Raw genomic sequence first — 17,124 nt, 5'->3', positions numbered from 1 at the left:
GATAATAAGTACATTGCTTAGAGTTAAGATTTTTGATTGTATGAATCAAATCTGTTCAGGAGATCAGGTTCACATAAGTAAACATTAAGAAATACACAAAAATAGATATGGGGGATGTTTGCTAATGTTCAGAAATGTGGAAAAGTATAGTACCTTGGAAAGAGGAAAGTGTGGGCTTGTCTTGAAGCAGAAGAATGGACATGAAACAGATTGTTCAATGATACGTTCTGTTACTCTTATAAGATATTCCTAAAAAGCTGACAATTGATAGCTGCTTATTTTTCTTTCTTTCTGAAGAATGAAATAAAACCTTGGGTTTTTTGTAAGGTGTTAGGTATTCTTACTGTACATGATTTTAAGATAAAATATGATAACCATCTTTAAGTTGTTATATAACAGAGTTGTTATACTGTATAATGAATGAAATTTATGATACGAACTTGAGAACAGTTTGGTTGAAGCTCTCAGCTAGAAATTGGGAGACCATGAGCTCTTATCCTGCCTTAGACATGAAGCCAACTGGGTAATTTTGGGCCAGTCACTCTCCTCAACCCTAAGTAAAAGGCAAATGCACACTACTATGCACAATCCTGCTAAAAAAAACAAAGCGTCAGGGAGTAGTCCAAGCAGTCACCAGGAGTCCAGACTAATTGCCTCTTTGGAAACTTCCTAGGAACAGGCAAAAAGAAAAAAAAGTAGGGTCGAGATTAGGGAGGGAGGGAGGGAGGGAGGGAAGGAAGGAAGGAAGGAAGGAAGGAAGGAAGGAAGGAAGGAAGGAAGGAAGGAAGAAAGGAAGGAAGGATTGATTGATTAAAACACAACTTCCTGATGATGCAAGTTATTGATTTATGGAACACGGTTTGAGTTCTCATTTGCCATAGTTTTTAAAAAGTCTAGTTGGTAAACTGTCAGGATTTCCTGATTTGGATTGGATGAATTTATATTTGAGGTTCCATCCAATTATAAGCTTTTAGTTATTCAAAATGCTGAACTTCTCTAAGCTGCACTGGAGGAGTCTAAGCAGGAGTTCTGTAATTTACTTTGTAAAGTATGAGTTCTATGATTTACTTGAAGTGCAGAATACAGCAGGATTTTAATGTCATTCATTCCTTTTTAATTATATTGTGTCAGTTAATACTGAATTTGGGATGTCTGGGGCTTCAGATGGCTTTTCTTCCTATAATAATTTCTTTTCAGTTTTGTTCAGGAACCTTCCTTTGGCAGAACAGCACAGGATTTTGTAAATGTCCTTCCGCTCACTTCAGTTTGGCATTTTTCAAAAGCAATCTCTCTAATTCATTGTAAGACTATTGCCCTTCACAAAGTTTATCCTCAGCATTACTTTTTATGAAGAACAAGTCTTGTATGAGTGCTGAAAGGTTAAATGAGCTCAGCTGCTATTGGCATTTTAAATTGGAATCAGATTATTTTTTGTAATTTTGAACAATTGTTATTTGGATTCTTATTATTTTGATTTTAATTCTTGTACACCATCCAGAGTCATTGTTATAAGACAAGCGATAAAAGAAATTGCATATACAAACACATACATACATGGCATGATTTGTGGATATTTTTATGTTGTTTCATCAAAAAATTTTGAAAACGTTAGCGGTTTCATTCATCACTGATTTCAACAAGAAGACCATATGAATTTAACTTTTATGGTTTCTCTTTTTTTAGGGAGAGTGTGACATTATTTCTGCACCTAATCATCAAATGTCTAGTAACATTATCCATAGACCATGGGTTTCTAGCTTAATTTTGTACTCAGTTTATTACTCTTCTTCAACCAGAACTTCAGTTTCCAAAGTGTTGACCTAATAGATTTGACATAATATCAAGTTGATGATATTATATAAATCTATTTTTCAGACAGAGGCAGTATCACTATTTTCAATAGTCACAGAAATACAGTTGAATAATCCCACTAAAGTAATCGATGAAAGAGTGCTGTGAACTAATTATTGACATTTGATCTACAACTTCTCTGCCTTAATCCTGTCAAACTCATAATTATTAAGTTGGAAAAAGATATTCTGGAAGAAATTTAAAATTCAGAGCCACTATAAGTAATTGGATATTACTGCTGGTTGCAGAAGATTGAGTGTTAAATTTGCCACTGTGCCTGTCACTTTTTTTTTAAAGTGTGTAGGAGGAATGAGAATATAAAATTAGTTGTTTTTAGGCTGTGCCTGGCTTCTGGCAATAGAGGAATAGTCTAACATTGACTGTATATAATTCTTAGTGCAAATTATTGAATGGTGGTATCTATGTAGCCTTGAAGCCTAACAGTATATGTCATCTGAACATGTCCAAGATTAATAAGGTACAGTGTTATGAACTGACACTAGAGTACTGTAAAAGACAAGGAGGAGTTTATCTTACTGTCACCACTGAATGACTGTGCCTAAGGACTATATATAAGAACTCTACTCCAACATGATTTTTTTCAAGTCTTTTGGATTTTCTAGTCTCCCATAACTAAGGCCAATAGGCATATTTACAATGTGTGTAGGCGTCTGTGGGTGTGATGGATTTATTTATTTATCCATACTGTTCCTAACTAGCATTTTTTCTTCACAAGCAAAATACTATCATTGAACACAATAATAAAATAAAAGTAATGAAATAATTCATTAAAAACTTAAAATATATTCAAAATTATATTTGGGAGTTGTCGGTAATCAGGAGGCACACACATTTAATAACCAAATAAAAATAATTCTTAAAAATTCTAAAATATTGCACAATAGGACCAGACCGGATCACAATTAAGTTTTTGTTTATCCCAAAGCTTCCCAGAACTACACACAAAATTAATATCTCTCAAGTCAGCACATGACCACCCTCCAGCACTCACACTAAATAAACAGGCACTTATAGAGAAGATGCATTTAACGCTTAAACTAAGCAGGATGTTTTTTCATCATTATGCCTTACAGGTTACCAAGTAGGAAACCGATAGTAAAGGTATTCCAACATACCTGGGAAATAAAGCTAAAAAATGCTGACAATTCTCATTTTTATTTACATCAACATTTATAAGCCAGCCCTCTCACAATTTGTGACTCTGGCTGATATACAATAATAAAAAGAAAAAGAAAAGAAAGATCCAAAATAGAAAAATGAAAACAGGTGCCATACCACGTTAATACAAGACTATTTCTTTATTTACTTATTCATTTATTGCTGCTATCTACCATATTTGCTGAGTGCACAGGAAAAGAATCAGTCCTTGATTGCCCCCAGAAGCTTATTGGGAGCCAGTGTAGCTGAAAAGTAGTGATGTTATTTAGATGCCCTGAAGCATATCCTGGACCAGCTGCAGTTTTCAGATGGTCTTCAAGAGCAGCCCCATGTAAATGATGCGGAGATGAGTAAATTAACATTTGAAATTAGAGAGCAAGAAGATAAGCAATACTATAAAGTATGGGATTTATTTTATCATTGGTTAGATGGAAAGATATGTTAGAAAAGATAATATAAGATATATGTATGAAAGGAATGTTTATTTTGTGAATGCACAAGAAGATATGTTAACACCCATGCAGCACGTTGTAAAGTGTTTCAATTGATTTGATATTGGGTTTTTTTGTTAAATAAAAATTTTCAAAAAAAAAAAAAAAAAGAGCAGCCCCATGTAGAATGTATTGCAAAAATCCAACCAGGAAATGATTAAGGCATGAGTAACTGCGAACAGATATTCCCAATACAGAAACAGATGTAATTGATGCACAAAAAAATCCACAAAACTTTTATAAAGGTCCTTCTAGTCACAACTGCCACCTGCTTTCCAACAGGAGCCGCAACTCAGGAGAACGTCCAGATTAAATATAAGATTCAGTAGGGAAGTACAATCCTATCTAGAGCCAAGGATGAAAATAAATCCCAGAAATGGAGGTGGGGAATGGGATGCAGAGGTGGGTTTCAGCAGGTTCTGACCAGTTCTGAAGAACTGGTAGCGGAAATTTTGAGTAGTTTGGAGAACTGGTAAATACCACCTCTGATTGGCCCCGCCCCCATCTATTCTCTGCCTCCTGAGTCCCAGCTAATTGGGAGGAAATGGGGATTTTGCAGTATCCTTCCCCTGCCATACCCACTAAGCCACGCTCACCAAGCCACACCCACTCTAATCAAGTGTTATATGCTGTCCATACAAATAAGTTGATAGATAGATAGATAGATAGATAGATAGATAGATAGATAGATAGATAGATAGATAGAGCAAGCTATTAAAACTATGATTCCTATCCCACCAAGCCATGCTCATCAAGCCATACCCACAGATCCAGTAGTAGAAATTTTTAAAACTCACCACTGATGGGTGGGCAAAACTCAAAACCACTAAGTCTTGCCAGGTTGAACCAGACCCCCTTCAAGAATCCCATGGGCTCCCAACATTGAGACAGAATTAAGGTAACATCTCCTAGCTGGTGTGGGGCATAGATGTATAAGTATCATCATCAGCATAATGACGATACTTAATCCCATGTCAGTGAATGATCTCTTCCAGTGGCTTTACGTAAAGCAAAACAGAATTAGGGGGAGGAACGCTGCAAGATGCATTAAAAATATTGCTGCACAGATATTGGAATCTGATTTTTTAAAAATAACTAGCAGTACAGTGGAAAGAAAATGTCAACTGCCATAGGAAATTATTTCATTTTAATGTTTAAATTAAAGTAGTCATCTGGCACATATGAACACATACAATGCCCACTGATGTGCAGAGGTAATTAATTGCAGGATTGCAACTTGTGAATTTAAACTACTGTGTTTTTATTCATAAAGAAAGCCACAATGTTATAATGATGATATAAATTGAATATCTCTGACTTCTGTCAGGATAAGGGTAAATTATGAACTGATAAAATGGCCTTTGTGTTCCTGCCTAGTGTTGCAGACAGGAGGAACTTGTCATCGCTACAATAATAAAACCAAAATAGTCACTTCCTCCAAATGAACTCTCCACTGCCAGGATTCCTGGAAAATTAATTCCCTCAGCATCCAGTAAACAACAAAGTGTATTTAATTACCTCAAGATAAGTTTCTAAGCCTTGAATGAACTTGAATGAATATTCCCCCAGAAAGTGAGGCTAGCTCTATCCCTTTCAACATTCACAAATCCGTTAAAACCTATGTTAGCTGACATGGGGGTCCCAGGGAACTTGGAAGATTTTGTGATGGTTTCCTTACTGTGATTAGTATCATTGCCTCCTGTTTTGTGTGTCTTTTAATCATTATTTTTAGTGTGATTATGCATTTATGATTTTCTAATCAAGTGCTATATGCTGTCCATACAAATAAGATGATAGATAGATAGATGATAGATAGATAGATAGATAGATAGATAGATAGATAGATAGATAGATAGATAGATAGATAGATAGATAGATAGAGCTATTAAAACTATGGTTCCTATAATTTTTAACTGGGTGAAATAGTGTACCATAAGGCAAAACATTAGGTACGTCAAATGGGCTAACTGACAAAATTCATCCAAGATCAAGGAGTGATTGCTTCAGTGGAATTGAATTATGGCAAATGTTAGAAAACATTTATGATATAAACATTATCATAAAACAGTTTGTAACATAATGCAAAATGCCATAAACAGGACTTGTGCTATACAGTTCAATATGAGCTATTTTGAACATGGGCAGATAACATTTTCTGAATATATCTTCTGCCAGTGAAGGCAGTATATTAGAAGTTCTGTAACTGCTGTTGAAGACATTGAGGAATCTGGTAAGGGAATATCTCTGAAAGGATGACCCAAAGGGTGACAGGTTGTCTAGTAAATATATAAAAGTACTTAGGGTCATTTCTGTTTAAGCCTACAGGCTTTCAAAAGCTATCTTTCATTTTGCACATCAGACTGGAAATAACCACATCCCAGTAGACATAAAAGTCTTTAGAGTCAAGGTCATTCAATGCTTCTTATATGGAGGATAGATTTGCTACTCTCATTACCTAAATACCATTACTGGTCTAACTCCTTTGTAGATTCATATGTAATTATGTTTGCTAAAATCCTTGATTAAGTTAACACCTCTCTGATAATAGCTGGATCTCCATGCTGTTGCTGAAAACAACTACATACCCACATTTTAAAAAAGAGATCTTGGCCAATCTATTTTTTTTAATTTACTATTTTATCTTCTTCCACCATTTACTATTTTGACTCTTAACCAGGAAGAATCTGTTTAAATTGGAAACATTTGGACTTTGACACTGAAGTTTCATTGGATTTATTATTATTTTTTACAAAATTCCTATTTGGTATGCTGTGGGTCTATTTGGAAGACAAATCTCTCATGCAAATACTTAACCAAAAATCTATAATTCATCTCATGGGAGAGCTTTTACTTTTGCCCAAAATTTTGCCCAACTTTTGCCTCTGTCTGTTTTAGAAAATTTCAGATTGGTCCAGTCCAGAATAAATTTTGCTCATCCTCCATGGTAGGAGGTTTGCCCCTGGTACACCACATGATGCACTGAACAGATAAATCATTTTCTGATTCATAATCATGCAAGATGGGACAAAAAGATTAATGTTTCCTCTTAGTTGATACCTGAATTAAAAAAAAATATTTGTTTTTTGTGTTTTGTCCCCTGACCTTAAATTAGATTTAAAAAGCCGTTTTAATTATTTGTTAATTTCCTATTTTTCCCTTGACTGTATTGAACTTATTATTTTTGTCTTTTACGACAAATAAATTTTAATTAAAAACAATAGATGCCAAGAAAATACAGTATATTATATGATTTCTGTCACATTGGATTCAAAACTGTTCAGTTCCACAAAATGAGAGATTACAGACATATATATTCCCAATTATTCATATATTGCAGAAATTTAACCGTTGTCATCAAGATGAAAGATATCAGTATCAGAGCTTTATTATAATGATCAAAAAATAACATTTCTATCTTTGGAATCACGATATACTTTAAGAAAATACATACAAGTGGAATCTTCAACCAAATGTTTGCAAGATTCTAATCGTTCCATTCTCTTTCCCTTATCCCTTCTTTTCCCTGTTTACTCAAGATATCTTCTCTTATGAGCATATAAAGCTTGAATAATTTTTTTATTTGCTATTCAGAATTTGCAGTAATGCTAAATATTGACTATACTGTTTGCCTGAGCATGTAATATTCATGTTTATAATATACATTTCTTTCAGCACCTTTCCAAGAATAAATCAGTTTGTTTGACTTCAAGAAATGTAAAACATATAAATATTCTGCTCAAAATAAATTAAAATCCTGATCAGCATTACACAAGATCTTCTTGGCAAACCATTTGAAACAGACAGCCACAGACAGGGTAAAGTCAACCAGAAACCCAATATTGATATATAAAACTTGATTAGATTCTGATTAGAACTTGGGATAATCTTTAATTAATTAATTATTTTATTTGGGAACTGCCCAGAGTTGTCAGAAGAGATGAATGTTTTAAATAAATGAATGAATATATTTTCAAAGTCATTGTATCCTAAGGAAGGGACTGATGCCTAACAGAATTCTGCAATTTAAAGAACTATAAAAGCTGTATGAGTGTCACAATACTGATGGATAGCTTTAGGCTGTATCCTCTTCTTACACAAATTATGGCCATCACTGATGAAAAAATCTCATTTCCAAAATGTTTTGCCCAAAGACAGATAAATTTGCACAGGTAGGTTCTGTAAACTCTTTTTAATCAACAACTTACTTATATATATATATCTATCTTAGCAAGATAGAGCAAGTAAAATGCATTTGAAAATATATGTGTGATCGTGGAACACATTTGTGGCCAAAAACATTTAGTGGGCCAAAAAAAGAGCAAGAGTTACGACTTTTTAAAGAGACCGTGGACCAAATTTACATTCCCAAAGGAATTTGGGAGGTACCGGTAAATCAGATATGGATTTTATCTACAGCTAAATCTGAACATCTCCTTCCTGGTTAGAATAATTTTTTCTTACATTCTGAACATGATTGGTTTTTGCCATAATGTTTGAAGTGCAAAATATGGTGAGATGGTGAATTGATCATGTAAATAACCTTCAGGAAGAATGGAAAGATTTTAATATGATTATACATGTTCTAATCTGTTCCAATTACCCTTTCTGCTTCCAATTCATGGTATACTATTTTTGTACATTATATTAATAATAGCACTTAGACTTATATACCCCTTCATAGTGCTTTACAGTCCTCTCTAAGCGGTTTACAGAGTCAGCATGTTGCCCCCAACAATCTGGGTGCTCATTTTACCGACCTCAGACGGATGGAAGGCTGAGTCAACCTTGAGCCAGTGAGACTCGAACTGCTGAACAGTTGGCAGTCGGCAGTTAGCAGAATTAGCCTGCAATATTGCATTCTAACTACTGTGCCACCATGACTTCATATAAAGATGACCTTTCCTTCATTGATTCTCACTTTGCTTCAATTAAATATCAAGAAAGGATTAGATTTAGAACATGCCCCCAAAGACCCACAAGTTTACTTGGATCTAAACACATTTTGAAATTGAATTTAATTATTTTTTAATTCTCTGTGCATATATCCATTGCAAACATACCCCTCTTGTTCCTTGATGCACCAGATCATGATTGTGGCTTGTTGGTTTTTTTCTCACTTTGCCTCTTTAATGAAAATGGAGCATTTCAATTGTGGATTTTTCTTCTTAATTGAAATGAATAAGAAAGCTTCTGAAATAGTTTTAGATGAAGTACCTAAAGAATGAAAACGAGTAATATGAAGCTTAAATGAATCATCACAGAAACATATTTCTTTAGCAGATTTACTTCAAACTGCTCAATTTTCTGTTCTCTTTGAAATTCCATTATTAAACATAAATCTTTGTGAAATAAGAGTAATTTCCTGGCATGGATAGTGGCCCTAACAAATAATGTGGTGACCTCATAATGTGTTTTCTGTCAGAGTTCTTAGGCAAGGTGCAGGAGAATTGGTTATAACAATGAGGTTTCAGAAATAAATCCTTACAATTCTTTCATATTTTTAAAAGCACTTCCTAATTTACTTGAAGGCTCCTCACTGACAATGCTGAGATTGCTAGCTAGGATGTTCAGTAAAATAAACATAAGAATTCTTTAAAGTGCCATTAGAAATTCAGAGGTAAACTTTTCTGTATTTTTGTAGAAAGTGTGCCACGTGCAAAGCATTAAAGCAAAGTGCACCAATGTTAAAAGCAATCTATGTATGATAGTAGTACAATGCTGAGCCAAGAAAATTCTCTATTGTTGTAAACTAAAATAGCAATAGCACTTAGATTTATATCCCGCTTCACCGTGCTTTATGGCCCTCTTTAAGCAGTTTACAGAGTCAGCATATTGCCCCCAATAATCTGGGTCCTCATTTTACTGACCTTGGAAGTATGGAAGGCTGAGTCAACCATGAGCCAGTCAGAACTGAACTCTTGGCATTGAGTAGATTTAACCTGCAATACTGCATTCTGTGGCACCACAAAAGCTAGAAATTCTCTCTAATACAAACATATACACCCACATACCACACAAATTTCACATAATGGAGTATCTCTGAAACTTATTTCAACATTGGTAATGGAACAGAATTCTGCACTGTACCTTTGACGTAAGAATGCATCAAAGTTCAATGATGTACCCAGTTCTTACCTCCAATAGCAACACTGTTGTTCTCCCTGCCCCAGCATCTATACAGAATTAATAGAAAGATCAGGTCTGAAATAATGCATACACTTTCTCTTTTTATGATAGATCATGTATGAAAGAGGAACAAAAACTATTTTTCCAGTGTATTCTCTCATTTTGTTCTGTGATCAAGGAATGCATCTTCTAAAGAAAAAATATTAATTTTAATCGTATTTTAACTTTTTAGCTATAAAAAGAATGGCCTAATATAATTGAGATTCATCCTTTTGCATGAAAGTCCTGCTCCTTATAATAATGGGCTGTACTTTTCATACAACAAATGCAATTTCTACATAGACTAGAGTTGACCTATTTATTATTCTTAAAATAAGAAAATAATTTTTTCCCCTTACATTCAGTTTTTTCTCCCAACAGGTCAGCATAAAATCAAGTTCATTCCTGAGATGGTGGGGCCCATGTTAGAAATGACTTTGATTCCCGAAACTGAGCTGAGAAAAGCTACAATTCCCATATTCTTTGATATGATGCAGTGTGAGTTTCATTCTACTAGAAGTTTTCAGATGGTAAGAGTTGTTTTCTTAACAAAATGTGTTTGCTTTAATCAAGGTGAATGTGAAAAACATGTTTAATATCACTTGTTTAAAATAGGCCTGCACAACTTGTAAATCCACAGTTGTGTCTAGCAAACTCAATTTTGCAATATTTTTTTATTCCAGGGGTGTTTTTTTTGGTGTTTTTTTTTTTTGGGGTGGGGGGGACAGATAATATCACTGCCTCCCTATCTGTGAATGTCATGAGATTCAAGAGGAAATTGTCACTTCTTGGCTGGCCTACTTTGACTGAGGACTTTCAGACTCAGCTTTGTGCTTCTTCTGTTTTCCCAACTAGGAAAACAGCACTTGGAACAACTGAAATCATGGTTTATAGTGATTCAATTTCTGTATTCGGTGTGCTTGTGTGTGTGCATATGGTATGTGTAGGAATTAATAGCCATTTTGAAGTAAATCCCTTGAAATGACTGTTTCTGAAAGGGACAAAGTGTTTAAAAGGTTAAGCGAGCTCTCTAGAGGCCCTGAGGATTGATTAGAGAGATTTGTTTGATTAGAGTCAACCTTCATGCTGAAGACATATTTGGCGTATCTCTACCATAATTTTGCTAAAGTGCCAATGCAAAAACTTGGATGTTATTAATTTCCTACCAGCTGTTTGCTTTGCCTAATCTTCCACTCTGTGTTGACATCATTTTGATGACATTGGATATTTTAGGCAGAAGTGGAACCTTTGGGCTATGTTGGTTTTCGAATAAGTGTGAATCCTGTATTGTCGCCACTTTAGCTCATTTGGAAACTATCATGATTTTCCTATTTTAATATCATCTCCAGTCATGTAAGTGGGGAGACATATCATCTGAAATGTTTATGAGCTGATCGTTTTGGACAAAAAAAATGAAGGAGCTATCATATAGAAATTTTCATTCTCGGTTTTATTTTGAGAATAGAAAAATCCTTAATTGTATAAAATAGCAACAGCACTTACAGTAGTACAATAGACTTACAGTCCATTCAGAAAGTATTCAGACCTGCTTCACTTTTGTCAATTTTGTTGTGCTGCAGCCTGATTTTACAGTTGTTGAAATTCATTTTTTTCTCATTAATCTACATTCAGTATTCCATAATAACAAAGTGAAAACAGAATTTTAGAAATGTCTGAAAATTTATTAAAAAGAAAAAACTGAAATATCACATTGGCATAAGTATTCAGATCCTTTGCAACAACACGTAAAATTTAGCTATAGTGCTTCCCATTTCTCTTGATCGTTGCTGACATGTTTCTCTACCTTGAATGGAGTTGACCTGGGGTAAATTAAATTGGTTGGTCATGATTTGGAAAGGCATACATCTCTCTATAGAAGGTGTCACAGCTGACAATGCATACTCTAGCAGAGCAATAACCATGAGGTCAAAGAAACTGCCTGCGGTGCTCAGAGGCAGGATTATTGCAAGCCAGGAAGGCTACTATAAATTTTTTGCTGCACTGACGTTTCCTAAGAGCACAGTGGTCTCCATAACTCTCAAATGGAACAAGTTTGGCACAACCAGGACTCTTCCAAGAACTGGTCACCTAATCAAACAGCAATTGGGAGAGAAGGGCCTTAGACAATGAAGTGACCAAAAACCTGATGGTCTCTCTGATTGAGCTCCAGGGATCCTGTATGGAGATGGGACAGTTCTCCAGAAGGATAACCATCACTGCAGCCCTCTATTGATCTGGGCTTTATGGAAAAGTGGCTAGATGGAACTCTCCTCAGTGCAAAACACACAAAAGCCCACTTAGAGTTTGTTCTTCACAGTCTGTGAGTCCTTCAGGTGCTTTTTTGCAAGCTCCAAGTGGGCTTTCATGTGTTTTGCACTGAGGAGAGGCTTCCATCTAGCTACTCTTGCCAAACTAGATATTTATTAATGTTATCTAATATACAATATATACTTGAACCTAAACATAGAAATAAGATGCATCTTATTTCTAGATGCCTATAAAATAAGAGAGAAACATCACAAATAATGGTAAAAAAACAAATGGATAATACATATGATTGCTAATGCAAAACTACTGATGCAAATAAAGAACCTCGGGCTTAAGTTCTATTATACAAAGCAGCTAATTGAGTTAAAGCTGCCAGCGAGAACAGAGGATATTTATATTCATTTCTTAAGGTTGACGTTAAATTATAATATCAACCAGGCAGCATTTTCTGACATAGTTGTCAGAGGGTGGTTAAACTTCTATTTTTATTAAAAATGAAAAATTAATAATTGTCACTTGTGTTGTATAAAATAGAAAGCTGAACAAAACATTTGGTACAGGCCTGGTCAGCCAATTTAGAGATAAATAATTGTAATTGAATTCAATTAAGTTTGATAGTGGTGATTGTCAAGCTCATAGATGGAAAGGTTACAGGACATCAAATCTGAATTTCTCTCAGTAATCCATAAAGATATTACATTATCCCAAAGGATCAATGCCCAGATAATTCTCAAAGTAATCTAGTATTTTGGAGGCAAAGCCATGCGTCAGCTTCTTTTGAAATCTTGCTAAATTCCATCTGTAATAAATTGTTAGCTACATAGCAGGGCATAGATAGAAAAGACACAAGAATGTCAACTGAACAGTTTCTCAACGAGCCATTTTACAACATTTGGAGGTCTACACACTACCAAATGGATCAAGTACTTATGACTGCTTTATATATTCTAATTGCTGCCATATGTTTATTATGATAAACATAGGTTTATTATGATCATGAGTAGCAAACTGGAAAGTGGGATTCACAAACGACCCTCACCAGAAAGTAGTTCTTGTTTGTCTTTTTAAGATGTTGAGGCAGAAAAAGATACACTGAGATATTTGAATGACTTAGTTTAAATAATACTGGTGTCTTCCATTTTCCAAGGGTGATTTTAGAGAATAAAATTACTTTTGTTTTATCAGGATTGGTGATGAGGCCTTTGTCTCCACTAAAAAGCAAGATTTCTGAAGCACTGTTTCTGGCTCATTAAAATATAGGTGAAATGGCTGAGTCATCTGCATACAATAAAATGGTTCTACCAATCAAAATGTAGAGGAAAAAAATCTGATCTTGAGAGGTCTTGCACCAAACACAATTGATGTACAAATTAAAAAAGAAGGTTCGAAAAATACAGCATTACTTCACTCCTTTTTGAATAGATAGGGAAGGGAAAATTATAGAATATCCTTGAAAGCCACATCAGACTTGCACTATATTGTTCTTATGGAGCTAAGTAATTAAATGCGGACACATCTGTCAGTGAAGAACGCGATCAATTTCCTTCAGGACTTGTTTCTGAGGATTGTTTCAGAAGCTGCCTTTAAATTTGTGAAGTCAACATATAATTTTTCCCAGGTAGAGCAGCATACTTTATGACTATATTCAGAAGAACAGCAATGATCTAAAGTTGACCTATCTTTCCTAAAGCTAGCTATTCTTCTGTTAAAAATTTATCCCATGACGTTCCCTTCAACCGTATTCCATAAGGCATTTGTCATACAACTTATTTATGTAGTCACCAGACTGATAGAGCAGTAGCATGAGATAGAATGCTTTTGTCTCCTTTTTTTTATGCAACAGGACAGTGATAAATTTATTCCAGTCTGCTGGCATCTGGAATGAACATAAATATGCATAAATAGATTAGCCAGGATGAGTGCCCGCTAGTTAATGTTTGCCTTAAATAATAATCAGAAGTAGGTCACCTCTACAGTTTTGCCTTGTTTTAACTGAGAAACAAGTTTAGCAGCATTAGAAACAGGCACAAGAGGTCCAGCTGAGAATATTGTAAGACAAATGTCTAGTATAGGTAAGGAACTAGCATTATTGCTAAATAGAACATGACAGTGCTAATTATGCTGATCTTCCTCTGAGGAATGATACTAAATGAACAAGTAATGTTTTTTGGGAAGGCAGGTAAGACAAAGTACCAAAGTAAAGTTTTCCAGTTATTGTTCTTATCTTCATGTCCCTTTTTAACAGGGATTTTACTCTCTATGTTTTTCTTTTCTAATATATGTGAATTTAATTAAAATTAGCAGCTGTAAAAGCCTTGGGTTTTTTCCAACTAATTTTGCCCTAGCTCTGGTACATATACTGTTGAATAAAAACATAAGGTAATACTTGGGCTTGAGACACTGTAGATAGTAGTACTAGTAGATAGTAGATAGCATTAGATAATAGACAGTCCATTATAGATGAAGTGTCTGAGATATGTTGCTTTATTTGAACCAACAGAATATTAGAGCTTCCATTTTCATATCCTTTACCGAGTGAGAATTTACTTGACCTTGAGAGTTGTGGTGAACAAAAGAGTTCATTGATCTTCTAGTTTAGTGACTAGAGGCAGATAGGCTGCTATTAATCTATAAGAAGTTAATGTTCAAAGATAGAATTGAAGAAACCATTTAAAAGTCATTAGAACCGCCTCTACATTAACGATGGTAGGCTCCCCATCATTTTCCCCTCAGCTGATCTGTTTAGGATAAAAAATATAGTATTTGAATGCTATTTGGAAAACAGTGAGAATCAATTACTTCATAGTCTTTATAGTAGTGAGAATAAGTGGAGGTAGAAGCATCTCAATGAAGGCAACATTATTAAAATATATAAGCAGCAATTCAACACTCACCTCAAGTCTGGTGTTTAAGCTCCCGACCATTAAGATAATCACATCAGGGAACAATAGAGATTGAGTTTAGCTGCATTCCTCAATGAGGTCCCACACATCATTTTATATATATATATATATATATATATATATATATATATATATATATATATATATATATATATATATATATATATATATATATATATTAAATGTCTACTGATAGATTCAAAATGAGGTTGGGGGCAGGGACTATGCATATATGTTGGAGCCAATTAAATGTGACTTATCTAAAGGCCTTCTTGGTAGTTGTAGGTGCCCACCATGATGCCAACATTAAACTTTCAAACTTCAGTAACTCACATTTTTATTTCTCTTGAAAAACAAAACATCAAGCAAATGGTAGTAGACTTAACATGACTTTCCATGTCTTCACGCATTTGAGCCTGGACATCATACTGATCTAATAAAATACTTGATTTAATATAAGAATTTTTCAAAATTAAGAGATGACATTGCAAACACAGCAGATGTGCCAGTGTAAGAGTTAATAACATGTCCTCTTTATGTCAACTGAGTATTTTCTTCATGCAAATGGTGTCATCCTCACTCTTTCCTTTTAGAGTGGTTGCTTGTATGGAAGGCAACTGAATTTGAGAAAAGTTTGCATTGGACAAAAGGGATGCCATCCAGACAATTAAGGGAGCAGCGTGAGCTTCTTCCAGTAGACATTAGGCAGATTACCTATAGATACATCCTGTGAGCCAGAGTGAATCTTATTTCATTTTACAAGGTGTTATATAGATATATATATATATATATGTTTTCTGAGGTTTTCACGGTGTTTGTATATAGGTCTTTGGTTGTTCGGGTTTTCTCCGTGTAAAATTGGAAGTGTCTTGGCGACGTTTGACGAAGTCTCATTCGTCATCTTCAGGCTTCAACCGTGCTTCTGGGAGCAATGTGTGATCGCAGCTGTTTCTTCCTTTTAACTGCTAGTGGGGTTTGAACTGATTGGGTGGGAGCTTGGCTGTGCTCTGATTGGATGGGGTTTTCTGTGCTCTGATTGGCTGGGGTGTGTCCTGTGTTGGTGGGGGCTTGGTTGTGCTCAGTCTAATCTGTGCTGCAGGGGATTTGAGCTGGTGAGCTGCACTGCTGCTGTTTGGCTTCGTGGTCGTGCTACATCTTCGTAGTGGGTGTCAGTCTGCTGCATGTATGGATTGGAGGGTTTGAAGTGGCTAATGTTGCAGCTGCGGTCTGGCTTCTGGTCCTTGGTCGTGCTTCCTGATCAGTGTGGGTTTGGGTGTGCTTTCTGGGTGGATGTGGTGGTGACATCCTGTGTGGACCTCGTGAGTGTGGGTCTGGTGTCATTCCTCGTGTTAGGGACACGTTTGTCAATAAGGGCAGGTTTCCAAATGGCTGGTAGGCGGAGGTATCATCTCGTTTGTTCATGCTGTGTGGGCGTTTATCTCGATGGCTTCTCTGATTATTCTGTTGTTAAAGTGTTCAGTTTTGGCGATAGTTCTGGTCTTTTTAAAGTCAATATCGTGTCCTGTGACTTTAAAGTGTTGGACCAGGGAAGAAGTTAGTTCCTCTTTTTGAATGAGTTCTTGTGTTCTTCAATCGTGCACTTATTCTTCTGTTGGTTTGTCCAATGTATGTGGTGGGGCAGGCGGTGCATGGGATTTCATATACTCCTTGATTTTCTAACTCAATTTTGTCTTTGGGGTTTCTTAGGATGGTGGATATTTTTGGTTTGTGCAGAATGCTGTCTTGATGTTATGTTTGTGGAGGATCTTGCTGATTCTGTCTGTGGTGCCTTTTATATATGGGAGGAGGGCTGTGCCATTTTCTTGCTCTCTGTCTTGGGTTTTAGTGGGGGTTCTTTTGGATTAGTTTGGTAATCTTATTTCTCTGGAATCCATTGGATGTTAGTACGTTTGTGAGAGTGTGTAGTTCGGTTTTAGGTGTTGTTCGTCAGCTAAGCATTTTGTTCTAGAGATGAGTGTCTTGGCTCTGAGTTGATCTGTGCTGGGTGGTGGTGTGAGAGTGCATGCAGATAGCGGTTTGTGTGTGTTTTCTTCTGGTAGATGGTGTGTCCTAGGGAGCCATTGGGTTTCTTGTAGACTAAGACATCTAGGAAGGAAGTTGGTTGTTAACTTCTGTTTCCATGGTGAACTGTATTTTGGGGTGTAGGCTATTGAGGTGTGTGAGGAAGTTTTCAAGTTTTTCTTTCCCGTGTGGCCAGATTATGAAGGTGTCGTCTCGTATCTGAGCCAGAGTTTGGGTTTGTGATC

The 17,124-nt window shown here is 35.5% G+C and overlaps 1 protein-coding gene across 6 annotated transcripts in view; it reads left to right on the top strand.

The window, feature by feature from the left end:
- The window catches only part of DOCK1 (dedicator of cytokinesis 1), a 513,270-nt gene that overhangs the window by 377,933 nt on the left and 118,213 nt on the right, over window positions 1-17,124 (top strand). For all 6 annotated transcript variants that reach the window (XM_058189019.1, XM_058189020.1, XM_058189022.1 and 3 more), the window contains one exon: window positions 10,068-10,216. In XM_058189019.1, coding sequence (XP_058045002.1) covers window positions 10,068-10,216 — 149 coding nt within the window. The remainder of the gene's footprint in view (window positions 1-10,067; window positions 10,217-17,124) is intronic.

The sequence above is a fragment of the Ahaetulla prasina genome, chromosome 6 (genome assembly GCF_028640845.1).
Source record: "Ahaetulla prasina isolate Xishuangbanna chromosome 6, ASM2864084v1, whole genome shotgun sequence".
Lineage (NCBI taxonomy): Eukaryota > Metazoa > Chordata > Lepidosauria > Squamata > Colubridae > Ahaetulla > Ahaetulla prasina.
Note: the sequence above shows the minus strand (reverse complement) of the source record. Positions and strands in the feature narration are given on the sequence as shown.